The following is a 22,830-nucleotide window of genomic DNA, read 5'->3' on the forward strand; positions in this document are numbered from 1 at the left end:
CAATCACTCACACCCACAGTTGTTGAAGCTTCCCAGCCAGGACCACCACAGCCCCACAGCCCTACTTTCATCATCAGGGTAAACCCTGTGTACTGAAAGAGGAAAAGGATGTCGTTGGTGGCCTGTCTGCAAGGGCACGGCAAACTGGGGCAGCAGAAAGTCTTCACTGTCTAGCGGAAAGTAAAATTGAAGCTTTGAGCTTCTCAGAAATGAGAGGAGGTGGCCAAGGGGAAGATCACTCAAGACTATTCCCCTCATTTTTTCCCTTTGCACTTACCAGTATCTTTTTTCTTGGTTTTGGTTTTTATTTTGTTTTTTTTGAGGTGGAGTCTCGCTCTTGCCACCCAGGCTGGAGTGCAGCAGCTGCAATCTCGGCTCACTGCAACCTTCACCTCCAGAGTTCAAGCGATTCTCCTGCCTCAGCCTCCCCAGTAGCTGGGATTACAAGGCGTCCGCCACCATTTCCGGCTAATTTTGTATTTTTAGCAGAGACGGGGTTTCACCATGTTGGCCAAGCTGGTCTCGAACTCCTGACCTCAGGTGATCCGCCCACCTCGGCCTCCCAAAGTGTTGAGATTACAAGCGTGAGCCGCCACACCCAACCAGCACTTACCAGTATCTAACACACCAACATACCATGTATTCTATTTATCACATTCACTGTTCACTCCTCCTTCCCACCCCACAACTAAAATGCACGTTCTCCGAGGGCAAGTACGTTTACCTATTTTGTTCAGTCCATATCCATGGTGTATAAAACAGTGACTTGTGTGTGGGGGGGGAGTAATAGCATTTATTCCATGAATATGACTACAGCATATACACATACACACACATACATGTCCACACTATATCTGGAAAGATAAAGGAGAAAATTATGTTTGCCTCTGAGCAAAAGAACTGGAAGACAGTGGTGGGAGAATATTTGACTGACTTTGTACCACTCTTAAATTTTCCTATATGTGTATCTATAACTCAGTCCTCTCCTGCTCCCCAAAACTCTTAGTGTTAAATCACTATGTTCTGCCTTGGGAAAGCAAATTATAGACAAATGTGCATATATAATCTGATTCTATCGGGTTGTATGCACATGGCGAAGTAACTGTATCAACAATCTAGGGATACAAGGAAAGCCCTGCCCCTGAATCTGATCTCCCACAATCCCGGCTCCTGGGCCTATCCCAACCCACTCACATCAGACACCGTTTATTCATACCCAGATCCCTGCCCCTGGAACTGGTCTCCACCCACTGCCTCATCCCCAGGCCTGGTGCAGCCCACAGTCCCGCCCCCAGACTGGTCTCCGCCCACAGCCAGTCCCGCCCCCAGACTTGGTGCCACGCATAGCTCCGCCCCTAGAACTGATCTCTGCCAATCAGCACTGCCCTCCAGGGCCGGTACACCCACAGCCTAGGCCCCGCCCTCCGCCCTGCCCAGAACTGATCTCCGCCCACAGCCAGCCCCATTTTCCAGGGCTGGCACCACCACCGCCTGGTTCCCGCTCAGCCCCGCCCAGGAAATGGAGGTCTCCGCCCCTGTAACTGGTCTCTGCTCAGTCACCCCAGCTCTGGAAGCCTTGTACCATCCGCCCCGAGAACTGGGCCCCCACCCACAGGCCCGCCCCTGGAACTGGTCTCTGCTTAATCAGCCTCGCCCTCCAGGCCTGGTACGGCCGCAGCCGGTTCCCCGCCTTCAGCCCCGCCCCGGAACTAATCTCCGCCCACAATCAGCCTGGCTCCGCCCTAAGGGCCAACCCTGCCCCCGCTACTGCAGCAGGCCAGGGCCCAACTTTGTGCCCAGTAAGCAAACTAGAACACCTCTGCCTGAGGCTGGGGTGCGCGGCCGCCGCTCCCACCCGCCGCGCCTGCCACCTAAGCGCCGAACCCCCAACACGCTCGACCCTGCGAGGCTGCCCGTGGGAGCCGGAAGCGAACATGTAGCGCGGCGATCCCCAGACCGGAAGCGGAAGCGCGGGGCGGTGCCGTGGGAGGGGCTGCGCGTGGGGCACCGGAGAGCGAGTCCCTCTGTCCCCGCGAGTCGGCGCTTTTGGCCCGCGGGAGGGGCCGGGCTCGGTGAGCGACAGGCGGGGGCTCGGGTCCGAGTCCTGGGGGCGACGTGGGCCGCGGGCACCGCCAGCCGTGGGCCCTGCGTCCCTCCCGGTAGCCGTGTTTCTGTCCATGAGGCCTCCGGCTGTGTGCAAGCAGGTCAGCGCGAAGCTGCTGCTTGCCCCTGGATCGGGGCCCGCGCCGTTGTCGCCTCCTCAGAGAGCCCCAGTCGCCCTCACCCAGGGCGATTCTGCGCCCCAGGGGACTTTTGGCTGTAGCTGGAGTCGGCTGTGGTTGTCACAAATTGTGGGGAGGGGAGGCTGCTACTGTCACCTAGAGGGTGGAGGCCGGGGAAGAGGGACTCTGCTCGCTCTTAAAGATTCTACGTTGTACAGGACAATCCCCACAACAAGGAATTATCAGTAGTGCCAGGTTGGGAAACCCTGCTCTAGGGCCTTAAAAAAATATGTATCTGCAGTTCTGAATAAACTGTATACATTGTTAAAAATTCAGCTTAGTCACTTACTAGGGCCTCTAAGTGACAAGATATTTTTAAAGCCTCTGGAGTCACCATAGAAGCTCTCTCCAGTCTAATAAGTTGAGCAAGTCAAATGCACACAGCGTTAAGCTGCTTTCTCCCCTCCTAAGGAGCAGATGGCCGGATAGGAATCAGGTAAATCCAGTCCCGGCCCACAGGCTGGGCCCTTACTACACATTTATCATTGAGTACCCAAAAAAGTGAATGGGATGGTGTTTCCAACACCTGTGTCCAACAACTACAACCTATACAAAGCCTCGAAAGAAATCTCTGTGCCTTTTTTTTTTTCAGATGAGAAAAACATCATTCAAGCTCAGATTCGTGTTGAAGCCTGCCGCAAGGTCCACCTGTCGTTGTGGATTTGTGTGTGACCAGGTGAGTACAGTGTGGAACCTACAACAAGGTTCCAGCAGGCCCTGCTGTGTAGAAGAACTGCTCACAGGCTTTTCCTGTGCTGGGGTTGTAACCACATGGAAGTCACTAAGAGTGAAGGTATCTTAAGGAGAGTTCAAGGTAAAAAGACAGAGGTATTTTTGGTTATATGTGTATAAATAAGTAAATACAGTTACATGCAAATAAGTATCTACAAAACAGGCATACAAATAATGTAAAGATGTGTAACTGTAGCTAAATGCAGATTTTCTGGTATGCTATAATGCTTAAAGTTTCTGGATTTTATAGAAGTGTAAATGTAGAAAATTTTACATGTATATGTAGTGTTACAAGTCTTCCTACTAACAACTAGCAGGACTACTCAGCAACATTCTTCAGGCCTGTTTGATATGACTTTTTTTTTTTTTTTCTTGAGACCAAGTCTCACTCTGTTGCCCAGGCTGGAGTGCAGTGGAGCAATCTTATCTCACTTCAACCTCCACCTTCGAGATTCAAGCAATTCTCCTGCCTCAGTTTCCTGAGTAGCTGGGACTACAGGCAAGTACCACCACACTCAGCTAATTTTGTTAGTATTTTTAGTAGAGACGGATTTTTGCCATGTTGGCCAGGCCGGTCTCGAACTCCTGAGCTCAAGTGATCCGCCCGCCTCAGCCTCCCAAAGTGCTGGGATTACAGGCGTGAGCCACCGCACCCGGCTGTCGATTTTATTTCTAAAGGCATATCAGCCTCCACCAAACTTCAAAATATGAGGACATTTGTAAAAAGGATGATTTGAGCTTTCTTACATTAGTAACACATTTAAAATTAAATTGACTGGCAACCAGATGTGTTTTGAGCAGTGGCATTTTTTTTTCCTTAATGAGATTTGAAAACATTTGGAAGAATATTAAGCAACAACTTATAAATTGAAAGGTAGGGCACTGGTTTCCAAAAAGATTGTCCTCTGCACCTTGCCTCCTGTATTAGTCCGTTTTCACACGGCTATAAAGAACTACCTGAGAGTTTTCACACTACTTTAAATAACTTCCTGAGACTGGGTGATGTATAAAGGAAAGAAGTTTAATTGACTCACAGTTCTGCGTGACGGGGGAGGCCTCAGGAAACTTACAATCATGGTGGAAAGCAAGACACGTCTTACATGGCTGCAGGAGAGAAAGAGAAGAGGTAAGCGTCAGACTTTTAAACCATCAAATCTCATGAGAACTTACTGTCAGAACAGTAAGAGGGAAGTCCAACCCCATGATTCAGTCACCTCCTTCCTGGCCCCTCGTCTGACATGTGGGGATTATTACAACTGGAGATGAGACCTGGGTGGGAGAGACACAGAACCAAAACATATCACCTCCTAATAGGAATTAACTTTGTTTCTTAAAACTTCTGTGAAATAACAGTGTGGTGATTCATATTGCAGAGAATCATGTTAAGTAATCTTGTATTAAATGGTGGGGTTTTTACTGATTGTGTGTATGTGTGTGTGCACCTTTTCCATTCTAGCTTTCCTGTAACACTCTTGAGGGAATGTTTACTTATCATGCAATAGATATTATTTGAGTACACAGTTTATGGTGACCAGCCATCCTCATTTATTCAGTACCAAGGGATTTGCTAGGGCACAGGACATCCAGTGTTCAAACCGGGACAATCCTTGGCAAACCAGGTCGCCTCCACGAGTCAGGTCCTGGGTCAGATGCACAGGGACCCTAGAGGACCTGAAACGGCCCCTGTCCTAACTCCATAAAGTTTACCTTCTAACAGGGAAGATGAATGTTAAACAATGAATGACAGGAGTGGTGTGGGAGCTTGGCACAAGTGAACTTGATCAGAAGGAACAGGGAAGCTTTCTTAGGAAGGATATTTAGTTTGAGAGCTTAAGTTGTTATAGAACCGAACTGGGGTCTGCTCACCTGGTGGTACAGTGAAACCAGATGTCTATATTGAGGGTTGCTGCATCAGATAGAAAAGCTTTTATTGCAGAACACTAAGCAAGGAGGACCAGACCATTAATTGTTCAAATCCTGGCATTCCCAGTGGCTGTTAGGCAAGGATTCTTTTTTTTTTTTTTTTGAGATGGAGTGTCACTCTGTCACCCAGGTTGGAGTGCCGTGTCGCAATCTCAGCTCACTGCAATCCCCACCTCCCAGATTCAACCAATTCTCCTGCCTCAGCCTCCTGAGTAGCTGGGATTACAAGCGCCTACCACCACACCTGGCTAATTTTTGTATTTTTAGTAGAGACAGGGTTTCACCATGTTGGCCCAGCTTGTCTCAATCTCCTGACCCCGTGATCCACCCACCTCAGCCTCACAAAGTGCTGAGATGGTACAGGCGTGAGCCACTATGCCCAGCCTTTTTTTTTTTTTTTTTTTTATCAGACAGAATCTGACTTGGTCGCCCAGGCTGGAGTGCAATGGTGCTATCTCAGCTCACTACAACCTCCGCCTCCCAGGTTCAAGTGATTTTTCTGCCTTAGCCTCCCGAGTCCCTGGGATTACAGGAACATACTACCACACCCGGCAAATGTTTTGTATTTTTAGTAGAGACAGAGTTTCACCATGTTAGCCAGGTTGGCCTCAAACTCCTGACCTCAGGTGATCCACCCGCCTAGGCCCCCCGAAGTACTGGGATTACAGGCGTGAGCCACCGCACCCAGCTAGGCAAGGATTTCTAAAGGCAACAGTAAATTACAGAAAAGCAGAAGCTACAGGCAAAATCATAAAGCAATACATGGAGTTTAGACACTGGTTTAGACCTAAAAGGGCAAGTATGTCTTGAAGCAGGAGCGTATGAGTTGCAGGTAGATTCAAAGATTTTCTGATTTGTAATCGGTTAAGGAAAAGAAGCTTTGTTTAAAAATTTAGAGTCAGTAGGAAAATGTGAACGGGCTGAGGGAAGTGAGTTTCTCCAAGCCCCTCAGCAAGCAACTTAGCCCAAAGGACGCTGAAGCTCAGCCTTCACGTCCCCCTCTTCTGGGGTCTCTGAGCCAGCAGCTCCATTTGCTGGGAGTCCTCGGTGGGAGTCCCAGCCTCTGAAAGGCAACTCAGGGACACATGTTAAGGCGTTATCTTTAGTTTCCATGGGGAAAGCAAGCATCTCTGGAACCTTAACTTCTTTGGCTGTTGGTTTAGGTTACTGTTACCTTCTTGTTTAACAAGTTCCTTATTTACTTTTGGGGCTAGCTGGCTGCCTGGAATTTCCCTTAAAGGAACTTGAAGATTTTCCTTTATTTTCCCACTTGGGGTTCACAGGCCCCTAAAAAAGGGGATTGCTGCTCCATCTCCAAGTTGGGGTCAGACGTAGCTAGTCATAGGGCTTGACTGGAGTGAGGGGACAGGGATATGTCCAAGAGAGCACTGCCTGTCAAGGAAGCTGCGTGAGGAAAGTCCCTGCAGCAGGAGAGAGGCTGCCACGTTTCCTGCACTGGAAACACGGGGATGGCTGAAGCTGAGACAAGAACAGGGAGAGAAGCCAGGCGCGGTGGCTCACACCTATAATCCCAGCACTTTGGGAGACCAAGGCGAGTGGGTCACCTGATACCAGAAGTTCTAGACCAGCCTGGCCAACATGGTGAAACCCTGTCTCTACTAAAATTACGAAAATTAGCTGGGTGTGGTGGCGCACGCCTGTAGCCCCGGCTGCTTGGGAGGCCAAGGCAGGAGAATTGCTTGAACCTGGGAGGCGAAAGTTGCAGTAAGCCAAGATCACGCCACAGCACTCCAGAGCATCAGAGTGAGACTCCTCAAAAAACAAAAACAAAAACAAAACAGGGAAAGAGGTGTGACCAAGACCAAGAGAGAGGCAGAACCAGGCAAGGCCTCACTTCAGACTCTGTTCTCAGGCCAGTGGGAATACACTGAAGAGTTGTGGGCCGGAGGGTGATGCAATTTGCATGTAGTGTAAGCATGTAGATAACAAGGACTTCAGGATTCAGAAGGAAGACATTTAAGAGGCAAAAGAGAAGGTGTTCGGAGGTAGTTTAGGAATCAGATGATTGTGGCCTAAGCCTGGGTAATGGTCCTGGAGTAGGAAGGACGTAGAAAGAAGAGACCTGGGACTTTAGAGCTGAGAAAATGTGATGCTGCTCACTTTCCTCCATGTATTGGTCAGAGGGCTCAGAGTGCTCACTGTGCCCCAGCTCTTGTCTGTGCAAACCTGCAGGCAGCCTCCTTAACCCAGGGCCATGTGCGCGCCCTCACTCTGCCACTCACAGGGCCTCGCCTCTGCATCCTCAAGGAAGTCAGGCCTGTGCTTGTCTAGGCGCTGTCCAGCATGGTAGCCACTAGTCACATGGAGCTATTTCAGTTAAACCAATGAGAATGAAACACAATTGAAAATTCATTTTCGGGCTGGGCGTGGTGGCTCACGCCTGTAATCCCGGTACTTTGGGAGGCCGAGGCGGGTGGATCACCTGAGGTCAGGAGGTTGAGACCAGCATGGCCAATATGGTGAAACCTCAACTACTAAAACTACAAAAATTAGCGGAGGAGAGAGCTTTGAGCACAGACAGCTCTTCAAAAGCAGGAGGGTGGACCCCAGGCCAGAACTGCCCAGCAGGCCCTGCGGAGAAGGCAGGCAGCTCCTTGTCTGCAATGGGAGGAGGCAGGAGAGCGGGGCGCAGGTTACAGTGCTGGCAGCAACACAGGAAAGTAGATTCCTTCTCATGATCGTTACCCTGAGAAGCAGGATTGGGATTATCTGCTGAAAATGAGATGATTTGTCGTCTCTTCCTGCCTAACAAATGATCTCAAACCTTAGTCACTTGAAAAAACGACCGTGTATCATCTCTCACTGCTTTTGTGTTTCTGGAATTCAGGAGCCGCTTGGCTGGAAGGCTCTGGCTGGAAACTTGCAGAAGGCTGTCAGCTGGGTTTGCATCATCCGAAGGCTCAACCGGTACTGGGGGCCACTCCATGGCCTGCGAGTCAGAGCTGGCTGTCGGTGGGAGGCCTCAGTTCCTCTCCACATAGGCCTCTACACAGGGCCACTTGAGCATCTTCCCAGCATGGCAAGTGGCGTCCCCTAGAGCAGCATCCAGGAGACGAAGGCAGAAGCAGCTTCAGTGCCTTCTAGGACCTGGCCCTGGAAGTCAACCCTGTACCCATCCCCGCTGTCTCCTCAGCCATATTCTGCTGGTCACACAGGTCAGCCCTAATGCCATGTGTGTGTCGGGCCTACACAGGGTGTGAGCACCGGGAGGCTGGGATCGTCGAGGGCTCATTAGGAAGCGGTTACCACAGAGGGGACAGGGAAGAAGGTGTGAGGTTTAAAGAGAGGAGAGGAGGTTTGACGAGTGGGAAGCCACGCTGACCTGTGGGATCGCCCTGCAGGCTGAGTGTTCTTTTCACGTTGGTGACCGTGTTACTCCAGGGTGGCAACGTCACAGCCCTTGCACAGGGTGGTCTGCCCGAATGTGCCCTGGAGCAGGTGGATGTTTGAAGTCACGCCTGGCCGGAGTTCTGCTGGGCTGGCATGACGGTGTGGGGTGGGGAGGAGGAAATCAGCTGAAATGAGGGACAGTGACATCCAAGCTGGGTGAGGATGAAATCAAGAGAGGGGGTGGCTGAGGCAGGAGTGGGGGTGACCAAGGCAGAGCATGGGTAGGAGAGGGGCTGAGTGTGGCGAGCGGGGGGGGGGGGACTTGTGGAAACGTGTGGCTGATGAGGAGAGAAGGGTCAAAGGGCCCTGGAGCTGAGGAACTCCTGAGACTCTGGGAGTCTCTGACGTCCTCCAGGAGCTGGGACTGGAGGTGGGAGGAGCGATGGAGGCACCGGAGTCCCCAGGGAAGGAGGAAGTAGCCGGGAATGCGTTTGTGGATGGGAAGAGCGTGCCGTGAGACTGTGTGAAGCTGAGGTTCTCAAAGTGGGTGGGGCAGGGAGGTACCGGTCATTGTGTTGGGGACAGAGGAAGGCAAGTTTTCCATCAGGTGGCCCTGAATGATTGCCGGCTCAGCAAAAAAAGGCCCAGTGTGGAAGCCAGAACTTGCATTTGAAGGAGGATGGGAAGGATGGGCTGAGGAGGGCCCATCAGCAGCAGCCCGAGAGGGAGGAGGCCATGGAGACTTAGAGCGTTCCCGTTTCTTCCAGAGCTCTGTCCTGAGAGTGCTGTGGAATAAGGGAGGAGCGTCCTGCTTCCCGGCTGCCCTGTTGCTGTCGGAGTCACAGGATGGCGGCCGTCGTCCTGCCCCCGACTGCTGGTGAGTCGTGGGGTCCTGGCATTTCTCAGAGTCCAGGCTTGAAAGGCTCTGACCCACAGCATGGGACAGGAGGGAGTTGGGCAGAGCAGGTGAGGCAGGAGTGGAGCCCCAGGGCCCAGAGGTCCTCGGTGTCTGATCCGGCAACTCTTGGGATTTGGGACTTAGGTGTTTGGGTGTTTGTGGATGTCGCCTCTGTGGTGAATGTGCTGGAACTTTTGAATTCTCCCTTTGGTTCTTTCTGTGAACCTGGTAAAAACACAGTGACACCCTTGGAACTTCGGTTTCCTCATCTGGGAAGTGGGAATAATCCCTTCCCCAAGTGCAGTCAGACCTTGAGCCCTGTTTTTGGTTGGTGAGACAGAGCTGTGTTCGGGTATCTTAGGAGAGCTGTGGGTAGGTGTTTGCGTGGAGTGTAGGTCGGCGCTCTGTGGGTGCCTCATCCATGTGGGTGTGGGAGGTGAATATGGTCGATCATGGGCAGATCTGTGGGTGTTAGACAAGCCTGAATCCCTGGGACTCATTTCTCCTCCTCCAGCTCCATCTTCCCCGTTCCCAGCCTCTCAGCAAAAAAGACACACAGAGGGTGGAGAGCTGGTTGATGAGCTCCTGACAAGCTGGCTACGGGTGAGTCGGATGCTCCTTTTCCCAAGTCATTACTCCTTTGACTAGAAGGTTAGACTCAATACCTTCCAGCAGCCTGGAGCCTCATGGCCAAACCAGGTCCTCAGGCATCCCAGGATTTGCAGGCATCTGATGGAGGGTGAGGGCTGCCCAGAAAATGTCCGTGTGTGTCAACATTTACTGCAGGTTCAGAGCTCCCTCCAAGGTCCCTGAGTACATCACGTGCTCCTGAGAGTTTTAAGGGAAAGCCAAGTAAAGACATGACAACCTTCTAAGCCCAAGCAATTAATGAAGGCCGTACGGAAATCATTCATTCACTTACCAAGTTTTTCTCTGATTTCTGCCGTGTCATGGGCCCGTGCTCCCCTGGAGACTGAGGGAACTGAGATCACAGGAGCGCCCAGTCTGAGAGAAAAGACGGCTGCTCTGTGGTACTGGGCACTGGGCCTGGGAGTGGCCTAAGGAGACAAGCACTGAGGGCTGAGCTCAGAAGCCAGGGAGGGGAGCTCGGAACCCCACCCCACATCTCGTGCTCAGGTTTCCCTAGCCCTGGCTCTGTTCTGCTGGCCCCTCTTCCTGTGCACGTTGGTGGGGGTGGTCCTTGGCTAAGCCGTGATGTCTGCAATGCTTTAGGGCTTGGTGACCTTCGAGGATGTGGCCGTGGAGTTCACCCAGGAGGAGTGGGCATTGCTGGACCCTACCCAAAGGACACTGTACAGGGACGTGATGCTGGAGAACTGCAGGAACCTGGCCTCGCTGGGTAAGCCTGACGTCATTCCTGCATTTATTTAATGACTCCGGTGGCAAGACTTGCCGGCTTTTCTTATTTTTTTTTATTGTGGTAAAATCTATACAACATAAAATTCACCATTTTAACCATTCGAAGATGTCCAGTCCATTGGTTTTTAATATATTCATAGTATTGTGCAACCATCAACACTATCTAATATCACAACATTTTCATCACCCTCAAAGAAACCTCGTCCCTGTGAAGCAGCCACTCCCTACCCACTGCTGCTGGTAACCACTCATGTGGTTTCTGTCTTTAGGAATTTGCCTATCCAGAACATATCATATAAATGGAATTATAAAATACATTACCTTTTGTGTCTGACTTCTTTCATGTAGCACAATGTTTTAAAAGCTTAGCTATGGGCCGGGCACGGTGGCTCACACCTGTAATCCCAGCACTTTGGGAGGCCGAGGCGGGCGGATCACGAGGTCAGGACATCGAGACCAGCCTGACCAACATGGTGAAACCCCGTCTCTACTAAAAATACAAAAATTAGCTGGACATGGTGGTGCACTCCTGGAATCCCAGCTAGTCAGGAGGCTGAGGCAGGAGAATTGCTTGAACCAGGAGGCAGAGGCTGCAGTGAGCCGAGATTGCGTCATTGCGCTGCAGCCTGGGCAACAGAGCACGACTGTGTCTCAAAAAAAAAAAAAAGCTTAGCTATGTTGTATGTTGTCCCAGCGCTTCATTCCTTATGACCGAATAATATTGCATTGTATGGACGTACCACATTTTGTCCAATCCATTTTTCTATTAATAAACATTTCAGTTGTTTCCACTTTTTGACTATCAGAAATAATGCTATAATACTATGAATTTTTGTGTACAAGCTTTTGTTTAAATGCCCACTTCGCATTTTCTTGGGTATGTACTAGGAGTGGAAGGCTAGGTCTGTGTTTAGGTTCTTGAGGAACTGCCAGACTTTTCCACAGCAGCTGCACCATTTCACATTCCCACCAATGCGTGAGGGTTCCAGCTTCTCCACATCTTTCCAGCACTTGCCTTTTTGATTATAGTCGTATCAGTAGGTGTGAAGTGCTATCTTGTTGTGTTTTGATTTGCATTTTTCTAATGACAAATGACATGAGCATCTTTTCATGTACTTGCTGAGTATTTTTCTTTGGAAAAACGTCTATTCAAGTCCTTTGCGCATTTTTGTTATTGTTGTTTGTTTGTTTGTTTGCTTGTTTTGACACAGAGTCTCCGTCTGTCACCCAGGCTGGAGTGTAATGGTGCAGCACAATCTCAGCTTACTGCAACCTCTGGCTTCCAGGTTCAAGTGATTCTCATTCCTCAGCCTCCCAAGTAGCTGGAATTACAGGCATGTGCCACCATGCCTGGCTAAATTTTTTTGTGTTTTTTATAGACAGGATTTCACTGTGTTGATCGAGCTGGTCTCAAACTCCTGGCCTCAAGTGATCTGCCTGCCTTGGCCTCCCAAAGTGCTGGGATTACAGGTGTAAACTACTGCTCCCAACCCTCTGCCCATGTTTTATTTGGGTTGTTTATTTTTGTTGTCGGATTTTAAAAGTTCATTTTATATTCCGGGTACCAAATCCTTATTCAAAATACAATGCATAAATGATTTCTCTATTATTTGGGTATCTTTTCATTTTCTTGATAGTGTCCTTTGATGCACAAAAGTTTTAATTGTGACTAGGCACGGTGGCTCATGCCTGTAATCCCAGCACTTTGGGAGGCCGAGACGGACGGATCACCTGAGGTCAGGATTTCAAGACCAGCCTGGCCAACTTGGTGAAGCCCCATCTCTACTAAAAATGCAAAAATTAGCCGGGCATGGTGGCAGATGCCTGTAATCCCAGCTACTCGGGAGGCTGAGGCAGGAGAATCACTTGAACCTGGGAGGCAGAGGTTGTAGTGAGCTGAGATCCACTGTGCTCCAGCCTGGGCAACAGAGCGAGACTCCGTCTCAAACAACAAAAAAAGTTTTAGTTGTGATAGAGTCCGTTGTATCCAGTTTTTCTTTTTTGCTTGTGTTCTTGGTGTGATACCTAAAAACCATGGCTCAACTCAAGGTCATGAAGATTTACCCCTCTTTTCTTCTAAGAATTTTCTAGTGTTAACTCTTCCACTTAGCTGTTTGATAGATTTTGAGTGAATTTTGCATATGATGTGGAGAAACAGCCAACTTCATTCTTTGCATGTGTATATCCAGTTGTCTCACCACCTTTATAGAAGATCTTGTTCTTTCCCCATCAAATGACCTTGGCATCCTTATTGAAAATTCTGTGGCCATACACACTGGAGTTTATTTATGCACTCTCAGTTCTGTTCCATTGGTCTATATATCTTGAACTCCTGACCGTGATCCGCCTGCCTGGGCCCCCCAAAGTGCTGAGATTACAGGCGTGAGCTACCACTCCTGGCTTCATTGGTCTGTGTATCCATCCTTGGGTCAGTACCACACTGCTTTGATGATTGTTACATTGTAGTAAGTTTTGATAACAGGAAGTGTAAATCTTTCTACTTTGTTCTTCTTATTCAACACTTGTCTGTTCAAGATCCCTTGCAACACTATGAATTTTCAGATCAGTTTATGCATTTCTGAAAGGAAAAAAAACTATCAGAATTTTGATAATGATTGTTTTACCTCTGTAGATAATTTTGGGTAGTGTTGTCACCTTAACCATATTAAGGCTTCCAATACATAACTTTATTTTTTTTGAGATGGAGTCTCACTCTGTCGCCAGGCTGAAGTGCAGTGGCACAATCTCAGCTCACTGCAACCTCCGCCACCCAGGCTCAAGTGATTCTCCTGCCTCAGCCTCCCAAGTAGCTGGGACTACAGGTGCGCACCACCACGCCCAGCTAATTTTTGTATTTTTAGTAGAGACGGAGTTCCACCATGTTGGCCAGGATGGTCTCAATCTCTTGACATTGTGATCCACCCACCTCTACCTCTCAGAGTGCTGGGATTACAGGCGTGAGCCATCGTGCCCGGCCCTGTTACTCATTTTTAATTTCATTCCATTGTGGTTAAGGAAGATACTTTGTAGGAATTCATTGTTTTTAAATCTAGTGAGACTTTTTTTATAGCCTAACATATCATCTATCCTGGAGAATGTTCCATGTGCATTTGAGATGAATATGCGTTCTCTTGTTGGGTGATGTGTTCTTTATACATCTGTTAGGTCTAGTTAGTTTATTGTTTAAGCCCTCTGTTTCCTTTTTATCTTCTAATATGTTGTTCTACCCATTATTGAAAGTGGAGTATTGAAGTCTCCAACGATTATTATAGAACTTTCTATATCTTCCTTCCATTATGCCAGTTTTTACTTCATACATTTTGGAGTTCTTATTAGGCACATTATGTGTTTATAATTGTTACATTTTCTCCATAAATTGATGCTTTATACATCTATAATGTCTTTCTCTATGTTTTATAACAATTTTTATTGAATGAAATCGTTTTCCATTCTTTCGCTATCAACCATATTTGTGTCTTTGAATGTAAAGTAAGTCTCTTATAGACAGTATGTACAGATGCTCCACAACTTTGATGAGATTATGTCCCAGTAAAGCCATTGTAAGTTAAAAATACTATAAGTCAAAAATGCAAAACAATGAAAAAAGAAAAACTAAAAGTCAAAAATGCATTTAATTCACCTAATCCACTGAACATCATCAGTTAGGCTAGCCTACATATGCTCAGAACACTTACGTTAGCCTACAGTTGGACAAATCATCTAACATAACAGGGTATTTTAAATACAGTATTGAATAGCTCAACAATTATAAATTATGTATTGAATATGGTACTGAAAGTGAAACATAGAATGGTTGTAGGGTACTTGAAGTGTGGTTTCTCCTGAATGCGTATGACCTTTGCACCATCATACAGTTAAAAATCATACCATTGTAAGCTGGGAACCATCTGTAATTGTATTATTTTTTAAATCCATTCTGCCAAAATCCACCTTGCAATGATGTAATTGCTGATAAGGAAGGAGCTACTTCTGCCTATTTACTATTTGCTATAGATAGCTATTTACTTTTTTCTATGTGTCATATCATTTTTGTTCCTCAGTTCTTTCATTGTTGTTTTGTGTTAGATATTTTCTCGCGGGCCATTTTGATTCCCTTCTCATTTGTTTTTATCCTTTTTAGTTATTTTCTTAGTGGTTGCCCTGAGAATTTTAATAAGCACTTTAATTTACAACAATCTAGTTTAATAGCAACTTAGTTTCAATAGTATATAAAAACTTTGTTTCACTGTAGCTGTTTTGTTTAGTAATTTTGTCACAAATTACATCTGTATGCATTATGTGCCCATTAATGTAGATGTATGATCATTTATGCTTTTGTCTTTAAATTATGTAGTAATAAAAGAGAAGTTACAAACGAAAAACACATTGTCCGTGACTTTGATATTCACCTCTGTATTTACCTTTACCAGTGTTCTTCACTTCTGTCTGTGGATTCAAGTTACTATTATCTTTTCATTTTGTCCTGAAGTCACCCTCAATCATTTTTTGTAGGGTAGATGTAATCGTGACAAACACTCAGTCTTTGTTTCTGGGAAGGTCTTCATTTCTTTGTTTCTGAAGGGGAGTTTTGCCAGACATAGAATTCTTGGTTGCCATTTTTTCTCAGCACTTTGAATATACCACTCCAGTGCTTGGTGGTTTCCATGGTTTCTATTGAGAAATTGGCTGTTAATCTTACCGAGGATCCTGTGTAACATGATAGGTCACCTCCCTCTTGCTGTTTTTAGGATGCTGCCTTTGTCTTTCAACAGTTTGATTAATATGTGTTTGGTGCCAAGTGCAGTGGCTCACACCTGTAATCCCAACACTTTGTGAGGCTGAGGCAGGAAGAGCCCTTGAGGCCAGGAATATGAGACCAGCCTGGGCGACCTAAAAAGACCCTGTCTCTACAAAATATTTAAAAATTAGACAGATGTGCTGGTGCACACCTGTGGTCCCAGCTTCTTGGAAGGCTGAGGTGGAAGGGTTGCTTGACTCCAGATCAAGGCTTCTGTGAACCATGATCACACCACTGTACTGTAGCCTCGGTGACGGAATAAGACCCTGGCTCAGAAAGTATGTGTGTGTGTGTGGGGGGGGGGGGGGGGGGTTTCAGTATGAATCTCTATTTTTTCAAATTTATTGTACTTGAGTTTCTTGAGCTTCTTGGATTTGTACATTTGTGCCTTTCATCACATTTTAGGAAGTTTCTAGCCATTATTTCTTCAACCTTCTCACCCCTTTCTCTCTCTTCACATCTCTGTCTTCTCCACATCATATATATGTTTGATGGTATCCCAAGGTCTCAGGCTCTGTTAATCTTTTTTAAAATTCTCTGTCTCTCTCTTTCTCTCTGTCTCTCTGTATCTTTGAGACAGGTTCTCACTCACTCTGTCAGGCTGGAGTGCAGCAGAGTGATTGTGGCTTACTGCAGCCTTGACCTCCTGGGCTCAAGTGATCCTCCCATCTCAGCCTCCCAAACAGGGAGACATGACTATAGACGTGTATCACCATGCCCAGCTAATTTTTTTATTTCTTGTAGAGTCAGGATCTCACTATATTTCCCAGGCTGGTCTTCAGCTCCTGGATGCAAGCAGTCCTCCTGCCTTGGCCTCCCAAAATGCTGGGATTACAGACACGAGCCACTGCGCCTGGCCTCTCTCTTTTGTGTGCTCCTCAGACTGGATAATATCGGTTGCCCTATCTTCATGGTCACCAATTTTATCTTCTGCTTGCTCAGATATGTTCTGAATGTTTCATTTCAGCTATTATACTTTTCAACTCAATTTTTTTTATTTGCCTTCCTAAAGTTCCTCTTTATGTTTTCCATTTTTTTGTATTTTTTTCATATGCCATAGTTGGACCTATTTTGCTGTTTCTCATTTGATGAAAATTTGTACTCATAGTTTCCTTTAGTTGTTTATACATATTTCTTGTACATCTTTTAGCAGATTTAAAATGGTTGACTTATTTTACTTGTCTAGTGAAGTCCAGTATTTGAATTTCTGAAGGAACAATTTCTACCAGCTTCATTTGTCTTGTAATGGGCCCAACGTTTGTTTCCTTGCTTGCCTCATAATTATTTTGTTGAAACTACACATTTGGAATATTATAATACAGCAATTTGGGAATCAGACTTTTCCTCATCTCCAGAGTTTGTTTTGCTTGTTGTTGTTGATATTGTATGTATCTGTAAAACATACGACAGTTCTAAAGTTAGTTCTGAAATAGAACTATGGTATATTCTAAAGTTCTAGAATATTATATGTTGTAAACTCTTGTTAGGATATACAGTAGTTCTGTTTCAGAACTAACTTTGTAATGTATGTATCGGTCCTGTGTGGCCACTGACAGCGTAATGGTCATATAGTGATTTGACGGCCTGGAACAAAAAAGGAAAAAGCTTCCAGTCTCTTTACATGGGCTCTGCGTGTACATAGGGACATGCCTTTAATACTTAGGTAGGCAGTTAACTCTGCCTTGACCTTCATTTCTGGCTTGTGCAGAGCCTGAAGGTCACCAAAAGGTGAGGTTTTTGCGCCTTCTAAGTATTTTCTGGGCATGCTCCCAGCCCTGAGTATGTGCTTGGAATTACAGGTTCTTAAGAATATGAGGAAGATTTTCAAAGTCCTACTCCCCAAACATCTTTTTCCCCATTTTTCCTTTCAGGTTTTTTGGTTAGTCTTTTGTTTGCTTCTACTGTCTTCTCTTGCCTCAGGCAGTACTGACTAATACATTTGCCTTCACATGTGTCAATCACATGTGTTCCAGGTAACCAGCTCAGTCCCTGAAAGAATTTGGAGTTAGATAAATAAAGGCAACCCTTTGAGCCAGTCCTTCAGGGAACCACCAGCTAGGTCAAGAAAAGCAACCACGGAGTAAAGTCTGTTCTGCTCCCTGCAAGTACTAGGAATCCAGGCTGTTGTCTTCAAGGCTGTAGACAAAGCAGGGGGAAAGAGGTCCATTTAAAGTATCGTAAAGCTCTCTTACCCAGATTCAGCTGGGTTTTCTGAGAAGGCATGCTCCTGATGGCTGTGGACTTTGGATACATTTCCACAATTCCAATAAAGTTGATTCTGACCGCTTTTGCCAGTTTCCTCACTGTTTTTGTGGAGGGATGAACGTCTGGAACTCCCTCCTCCACTACTGTCACCGTCATTACTTCTGTCAAGTTTTCGTAAGCCCCTCTGCGTTCCTAGGTCTGTGCAGGGGCTTGGGAATACAGTGATGAATGGGGCCATATGGCCCCACCCTCATGGGCTGTCTCTAGTTCCTGCCTTATGAACCGAAGATCTATTTCTTGTCCTGACTTTATATTCTTCATGGTTGAAAGTGTCAGGGCCTCCAAAGTGTGCATTTGAACTCAGGCATGCGCTTCTGGAGCTGCTACTGCCCTGTCACCCTGAATATCTAGTTGAATATGCTTGCATTTTTGTTCCCTGTGAGAGTTACCATATACACTAGAATTAAGGTATAATTGGCAGGGTGCAGTGGCTCACACCTGTAATCCCAGCACTTTGGGAGGTCAACGTGGGTGGGTCACAAGGTCAGGAGATCGAGACCCGCCTGGCCAACATGGTGAAACCCCATCTCTACTAAAAATACAAAAATTAGCCAGGCGTGGTGGTGTGCGTCTGTAGTTCCAGCTACCCAGGAGGCTAAGGCAGGAGAATCGCTTGAACCTGGGAGGCAGAGGTTGCGGTGGGCTGAGATCATGCTGCTGCAGAGAGCAAGACTCCGTCTCAAAAAAAAGAGAAAAAAAAAGTCGTTATTTATTTCACCGTTCCTAAAGTCACACTTTTCCATCTTCAGAAATGTTGGCGTTCGTTTCATGGAGTTGATTGTCCCCAGCACCGTTCCCTATATCATGTGTATGTTTTCCATAAATAGGGTGTCGTGTAAATAAACCCAGTCTGATATCCCAATTGGAACAAGACAAGAAGGTGATGACAGAGGAAAGAGGAATTCTACCAAGCACCTGTCCAGGTGAGCACCAGGCAGATATGAGCCCTTGTGAGGAATAGCTCTGGCCAGTGACTTGGGGGTTGGGAGTATTACATTAGTTAATGTCAATCAGGGAACTTCGTAAAATGCCCTGTTCCTGCCAAAGATGCACAAGAACATTTGGTGTGAGCTTCCTCATGTCCTTTCTTTTCTCTATGCCTCTCTCATCATCATCTCATACTTCGCTTCAGGCTCAGGGAAAAAACAAAGATGCAACTCTTGAAAATTTCCATCAAGTTCCTTCCCACTTTGCATTCCTGATCACTCCTCCTTTCGTCAATCTGTGATCAATCTCAATTTGTCTAGAATCCTTTTTTAAAATTAATACCTGGCTGGGCGTGGTGGCTCAAGCCTGTAATCCCAGCACTTTGGGAGGCCGAGACGGGCGGATCACGAGGTCAGGAGATCGAGACCATCCTGGTTAACCCGGTAAAACCCCGTCTCTACTAAAAAATACAAAAAACTAGCCGGGCAAGGTGGCGGGCGCCTGTAGTCCCAGCTACTCGGGAGGCTGAGGCAGGAGAATGGCATAAACCCGGGAGGAGGAGCTTGCAGTGAGCTGAGATCCAGCCACTGCACTCCAGCCTGGGCGACAGAGCGAGACTCCGTCTCAAAAAAAATAAATAAATAATAAAAAAATAAAATAAAATAAAATTAGTACCTAAAATTTTCATAACCAAATCCTCTTTGTTGCAAACATCCTCAAAAACCTTGATCCCTCAGAATCTGCCTTTACTCATGTGTGCACTTTTCCATTTATTTTCTCCATCAACCTAAATTTCTTTTCATTTTGTTTCAGATTTGGAGACTCTACTTAAAGCCAAATGGTTAACTCCTAAGAAGCATGTTTTCAGAAAAGGACAGTCTAAAGGTGTAAAAACGGTAAGACTAACATGGGTGATTTCTGGTTCTCTACAGTAGGAGAATGCCCTAAGTTTAGAAAGGGCACAAAATAACCAGGAGAGGCATTAAAGGAAAGTGTCATTTATAATTGAGAATGCCGTGTCCCTGGAGAGACACTGTGAAAATTGTAAATATTTAGAGAAGTGTGAGTTAGCTTCAAACTTATTTCTTCACTGAGAGTTCCCACAAGTAAATATTTCCTATCTGTGGCTCAGATATTGACTGTTGGGAACAAAAGTTCATCCAGAAGTTACCAGAAAATGTTTTGTGAATCTGATAAGGACTTGTGGCAAAGCATCTATGTTTTTTAACTTTCTTAGCGCTAAAACTGGACAGAAACCATATACAACCACTGAAAGTAGCCAAAATATTGATTATAATAATGTAACAATTCCTGAGAGAGAAAATGCCTATGAGAACATTAAGTATTTCAAATATTATAAATTATAGTTATCATTCGTCTCTTAATCCACAGGAAAGAAGTCATCGTGGAGTGAAACTCAATGAATGTAATCAGTGTTTTAAAGTCTTCAGCACAAAATCTAACCTAACTCAGCACAAGAGAATTCATACTGGAGAAAAACCCTATGACTGTAATCAGTGTGGGAAGTCCTTCAGTAGCAGATCTTACCTTACTATTCATAAGAGAATCCACAATGGGGAGAAACCCTATGAATGCAATCACTGTGGGAAAGCATTTAGTGATCCCTCATCCCTTAGACTGCATGTGAGAATTCACACCGGAGAAAAACCCTACGAATGTAACCAGTGTTTTCACGTCTTCCGCACCAGTTGTAACCTCAAAAGCCACAAGAGGATTCACACGGGGGAGAATCACCATGAATGTAATCAGTGTGGAAAAGCTTTCAGCACAAGGTCCTCCCTCACTGGGCACAATAGCATTCATACAGGGGAGAAACCTTACGAATGTCACGATTGTGGGAAAACCTTCAGGAAGAGTTCCTATCTGACACAGCACGTAAGAACTCATACTGGAGAAAAACCCTATGAATGTAATGAGTGTGGGAAATCCTTCAGCAGTAGCTTTTCTCTTACTGTGCACAAGAGAATACATACCGGAGAGAAACCCTACGAGTGCAGTGACTGTGGAAAAGCCTTTAATAATCTCTCAGCTGTGAAGAAACACTTAAGAACTCACACTGGAGAAAAACCCTACGAATGTAATCATTGTGGGAAATCCTTCACAAGTAACTCCTACCTTTCTGTACACAAGAGAATACATAATAGGTGGATATGAATTAACTGCGGGAACTTCTGGGGGAAAGCACTCATTGATCTTTCATCCCTAAGATAGTTTGAGAGAGCTCACACTGGATGTATAAGTTATTTGTTGCAGCGTAACAAATGTTCCCCCAAAACTTTGTGGCCACAAACACCAAACATTTATTATCTCACCATTTCTACAGGTCAGGAATTCAGGAACAGCTTATCTCTGTAGTTACATGGCAGGATCTCTCATGCCCTTACTTACAGTCAAGATGGCAGCCAAAGCTGCGGCCATCTAACATCTTTACTGATGAACAGTCCACTTCCAAGATGACTCATTCACATGCCTGGAAAGTTGGTGTTGGTTGTTGTCAGGGGACATTCAGTCATTACCATGCAGGCCTCTCCACGTAGGCCTCTTTACAAGGCCGAGTTCCTTTATGATTTGGCAATAAGTTCTCCCGAAGGTTAGTGATCCAAGAGCCGACCAGTACAGAGGCCAAAATGACTTTTATGACCTATCCTCAGGAGGACTGCTAAGCTTTCACTTATTTCCTATTGTGTTGGTCTCACAACACAGCAATCCTGATACAATGTGAGAGACTACAGAAGGAAACAGATCACTCAGAAACATCTGGGAAACTTGCCATGGAATTAATGAAGTAAAGCCCTCAGCACATCATCCTTTTAATCTAATCAATATGAAATAGCATTCAGTAACTCCTATTAATTCACTCTGAAGAGAAACCTTTTGAGGACAATCTGTGTGGTAAAGCTCTCAGCTCAAACTCTCACCCTCATGGGCCCAGAAGGTTATGTACCGAGAGAATCCTGAAGAATGGAACAGCTGTAGGAAAGCCTTCAGTGCTATCAGCAGGGATTCATGTGACCGCTCACACTAAGGGAGAAAACCTGTGAAGGTCATCAGAATGCAGAAGCCTTCAGGGACAGTCATCCCTTAAGACACACATTGGAAATCACACAATGGAACAACACTCAGAAATGCGGAATATCCTACAGCAAAAGTGTTCACATTTCTGAGCAAACTGTAGTGTGGTATTCTGCAGTGACTATGGGAAAGTCTTGAATGTTCTCTCAGTTTTTAAGGGACTTGTGGATTAATTCTGGAGTGAATACCCCATTGAACATCATCAATATTGGAAAGCTTTCCGGTTTTCCACATTTGTTAGGAAACTTGTGAACGTTCACACTGCAGAGAAACTTGCAAATATAAAGAAAAAGAAAAAGCCTTCAGTGATGCCTCTGTGTTATGGAAAATACGAAACTTCTCCCTGGATGCAAAACGTATGAGTATATTAATATTGGAATATTTTTTCAGTGATTCTTCTCTTTCTTGTATATGAGAGAACTTACATGGAGAAACCCCTAGGAATGTAGTCACTATTAGGATGCCTCAGCCTCAACTCTTCACTGAATGGCCACAATTTTTACTGGGAACAAAAAGTATAGTAACTGTTCTGAGTGTGGGATTTCCTATGTCAGTGTCTCATCTGTAGATTGGACTGCTAGCTCATTAACTTTTTAGTCTTTTTTCTTTTAACATAAACGTGTATAGCTGTTCCCTAAAATAAACATTAACTTATATTTCATAATTTTAATGCAATGTATTTATTATAATTTGCTTGTTAAAGACATATTGCATATTCAAAAAGTTATTTCCAAATACCTTCTGAGTGATTCGGTTTATCATAATGGAAATTAGTATTTGTAATACACGTTTTTCTAATTTAATGGTATTTTTGTCAGAGTACATGAGCTTTATGATACTGATTATTTTCTATCTTGATATGCCAAATATGTTGGCTTCTTTCCCAGTGTCCATTCTCCTCCATTTATTTGCTTAAAGAAAGAAACATGTTCAAGTTGTCTGTGAATGGTATCGAATGTTCTCAATCTTAGAGTTTTTCTTGAAGCCCAGGCAAGTTTTGTCCCACTCCCCTGGCAATGAGAAGTAAGTAGAAGTCACTGTGGGGAACATCTCCTGGCTCGTTCTCGCTTATTTTCCATTCGTCTCACCCATTCTGTCTCTTGGAAGGTGGCCTCAAGGTCTAGAGTTTGAAGAACTTCTTCTTGACCATGATGACAGAAACCAAAAGTGCAGCCAAAAAT

The 22,830-nt window shown here is 45.7% G+C and overlaps 1 protein-coding gene across 2 annotated transcripts; it reads left to right on the forward strand.

Annotated features, from left to right (window-relative positions):
* Positions 1-1,771: 1,771 nt before the first annotated feature.
* On the forward strand, positions 1,772-22,319 carry ZNF558 (zinc finger protein 558). Of its 2 annotated transcripts, none has more exons than XM_023197458.3 (9): positions 1,772-2,718; positions 2,875-2,958; positions 7,786-8,113; positions 9,056-9,165; positions 9,701-9,789; positions 10,420-10,546; positions 18,457-18,552; positions 19,370-19,452; positions 19,949-22,319. In XM_023197458.3, exons 4-9 carry the CDS (start codon positions 9,135-9,137, stop codon positions 20,729-20,731), a joined length of 1,209 nt encoding a protein of 402 aa, XP_023053226.1. In that variant the 5' UTR covers positions 1,772-2,718; positions 2,875-2,958; positions 7,786-8,113; positions 9,056-9,134; the 3' UTR covers positions 20,732-22,319. The 2 variants fall into 2 exon arrangements, with proteins under 2 accessions (XP_023053226.1, XP_023053227.1); XM_023197459.2 differs by having other exon boundaries at positions 1,772-2,072.
* Positions 22,320-22,830: the final 511 nt, after the last annotated feature.

This window comes from Piliocolobus tephrosceles, chromosome 21 (genome assembly GCF_002776525.5).
Source record: "Piliocolobus tephrosceles isolate RC106 chromosome 21, ASM277652v3, whole genome shotgun sequence".
Taxonomy (NCBI): domain Eukaryota; kingdom Metazoa; phylum Chordata; class Mammalia; order Primates; family Cercopithecidae; genus Piliocolobus; species Piliocolobus tephrosceles.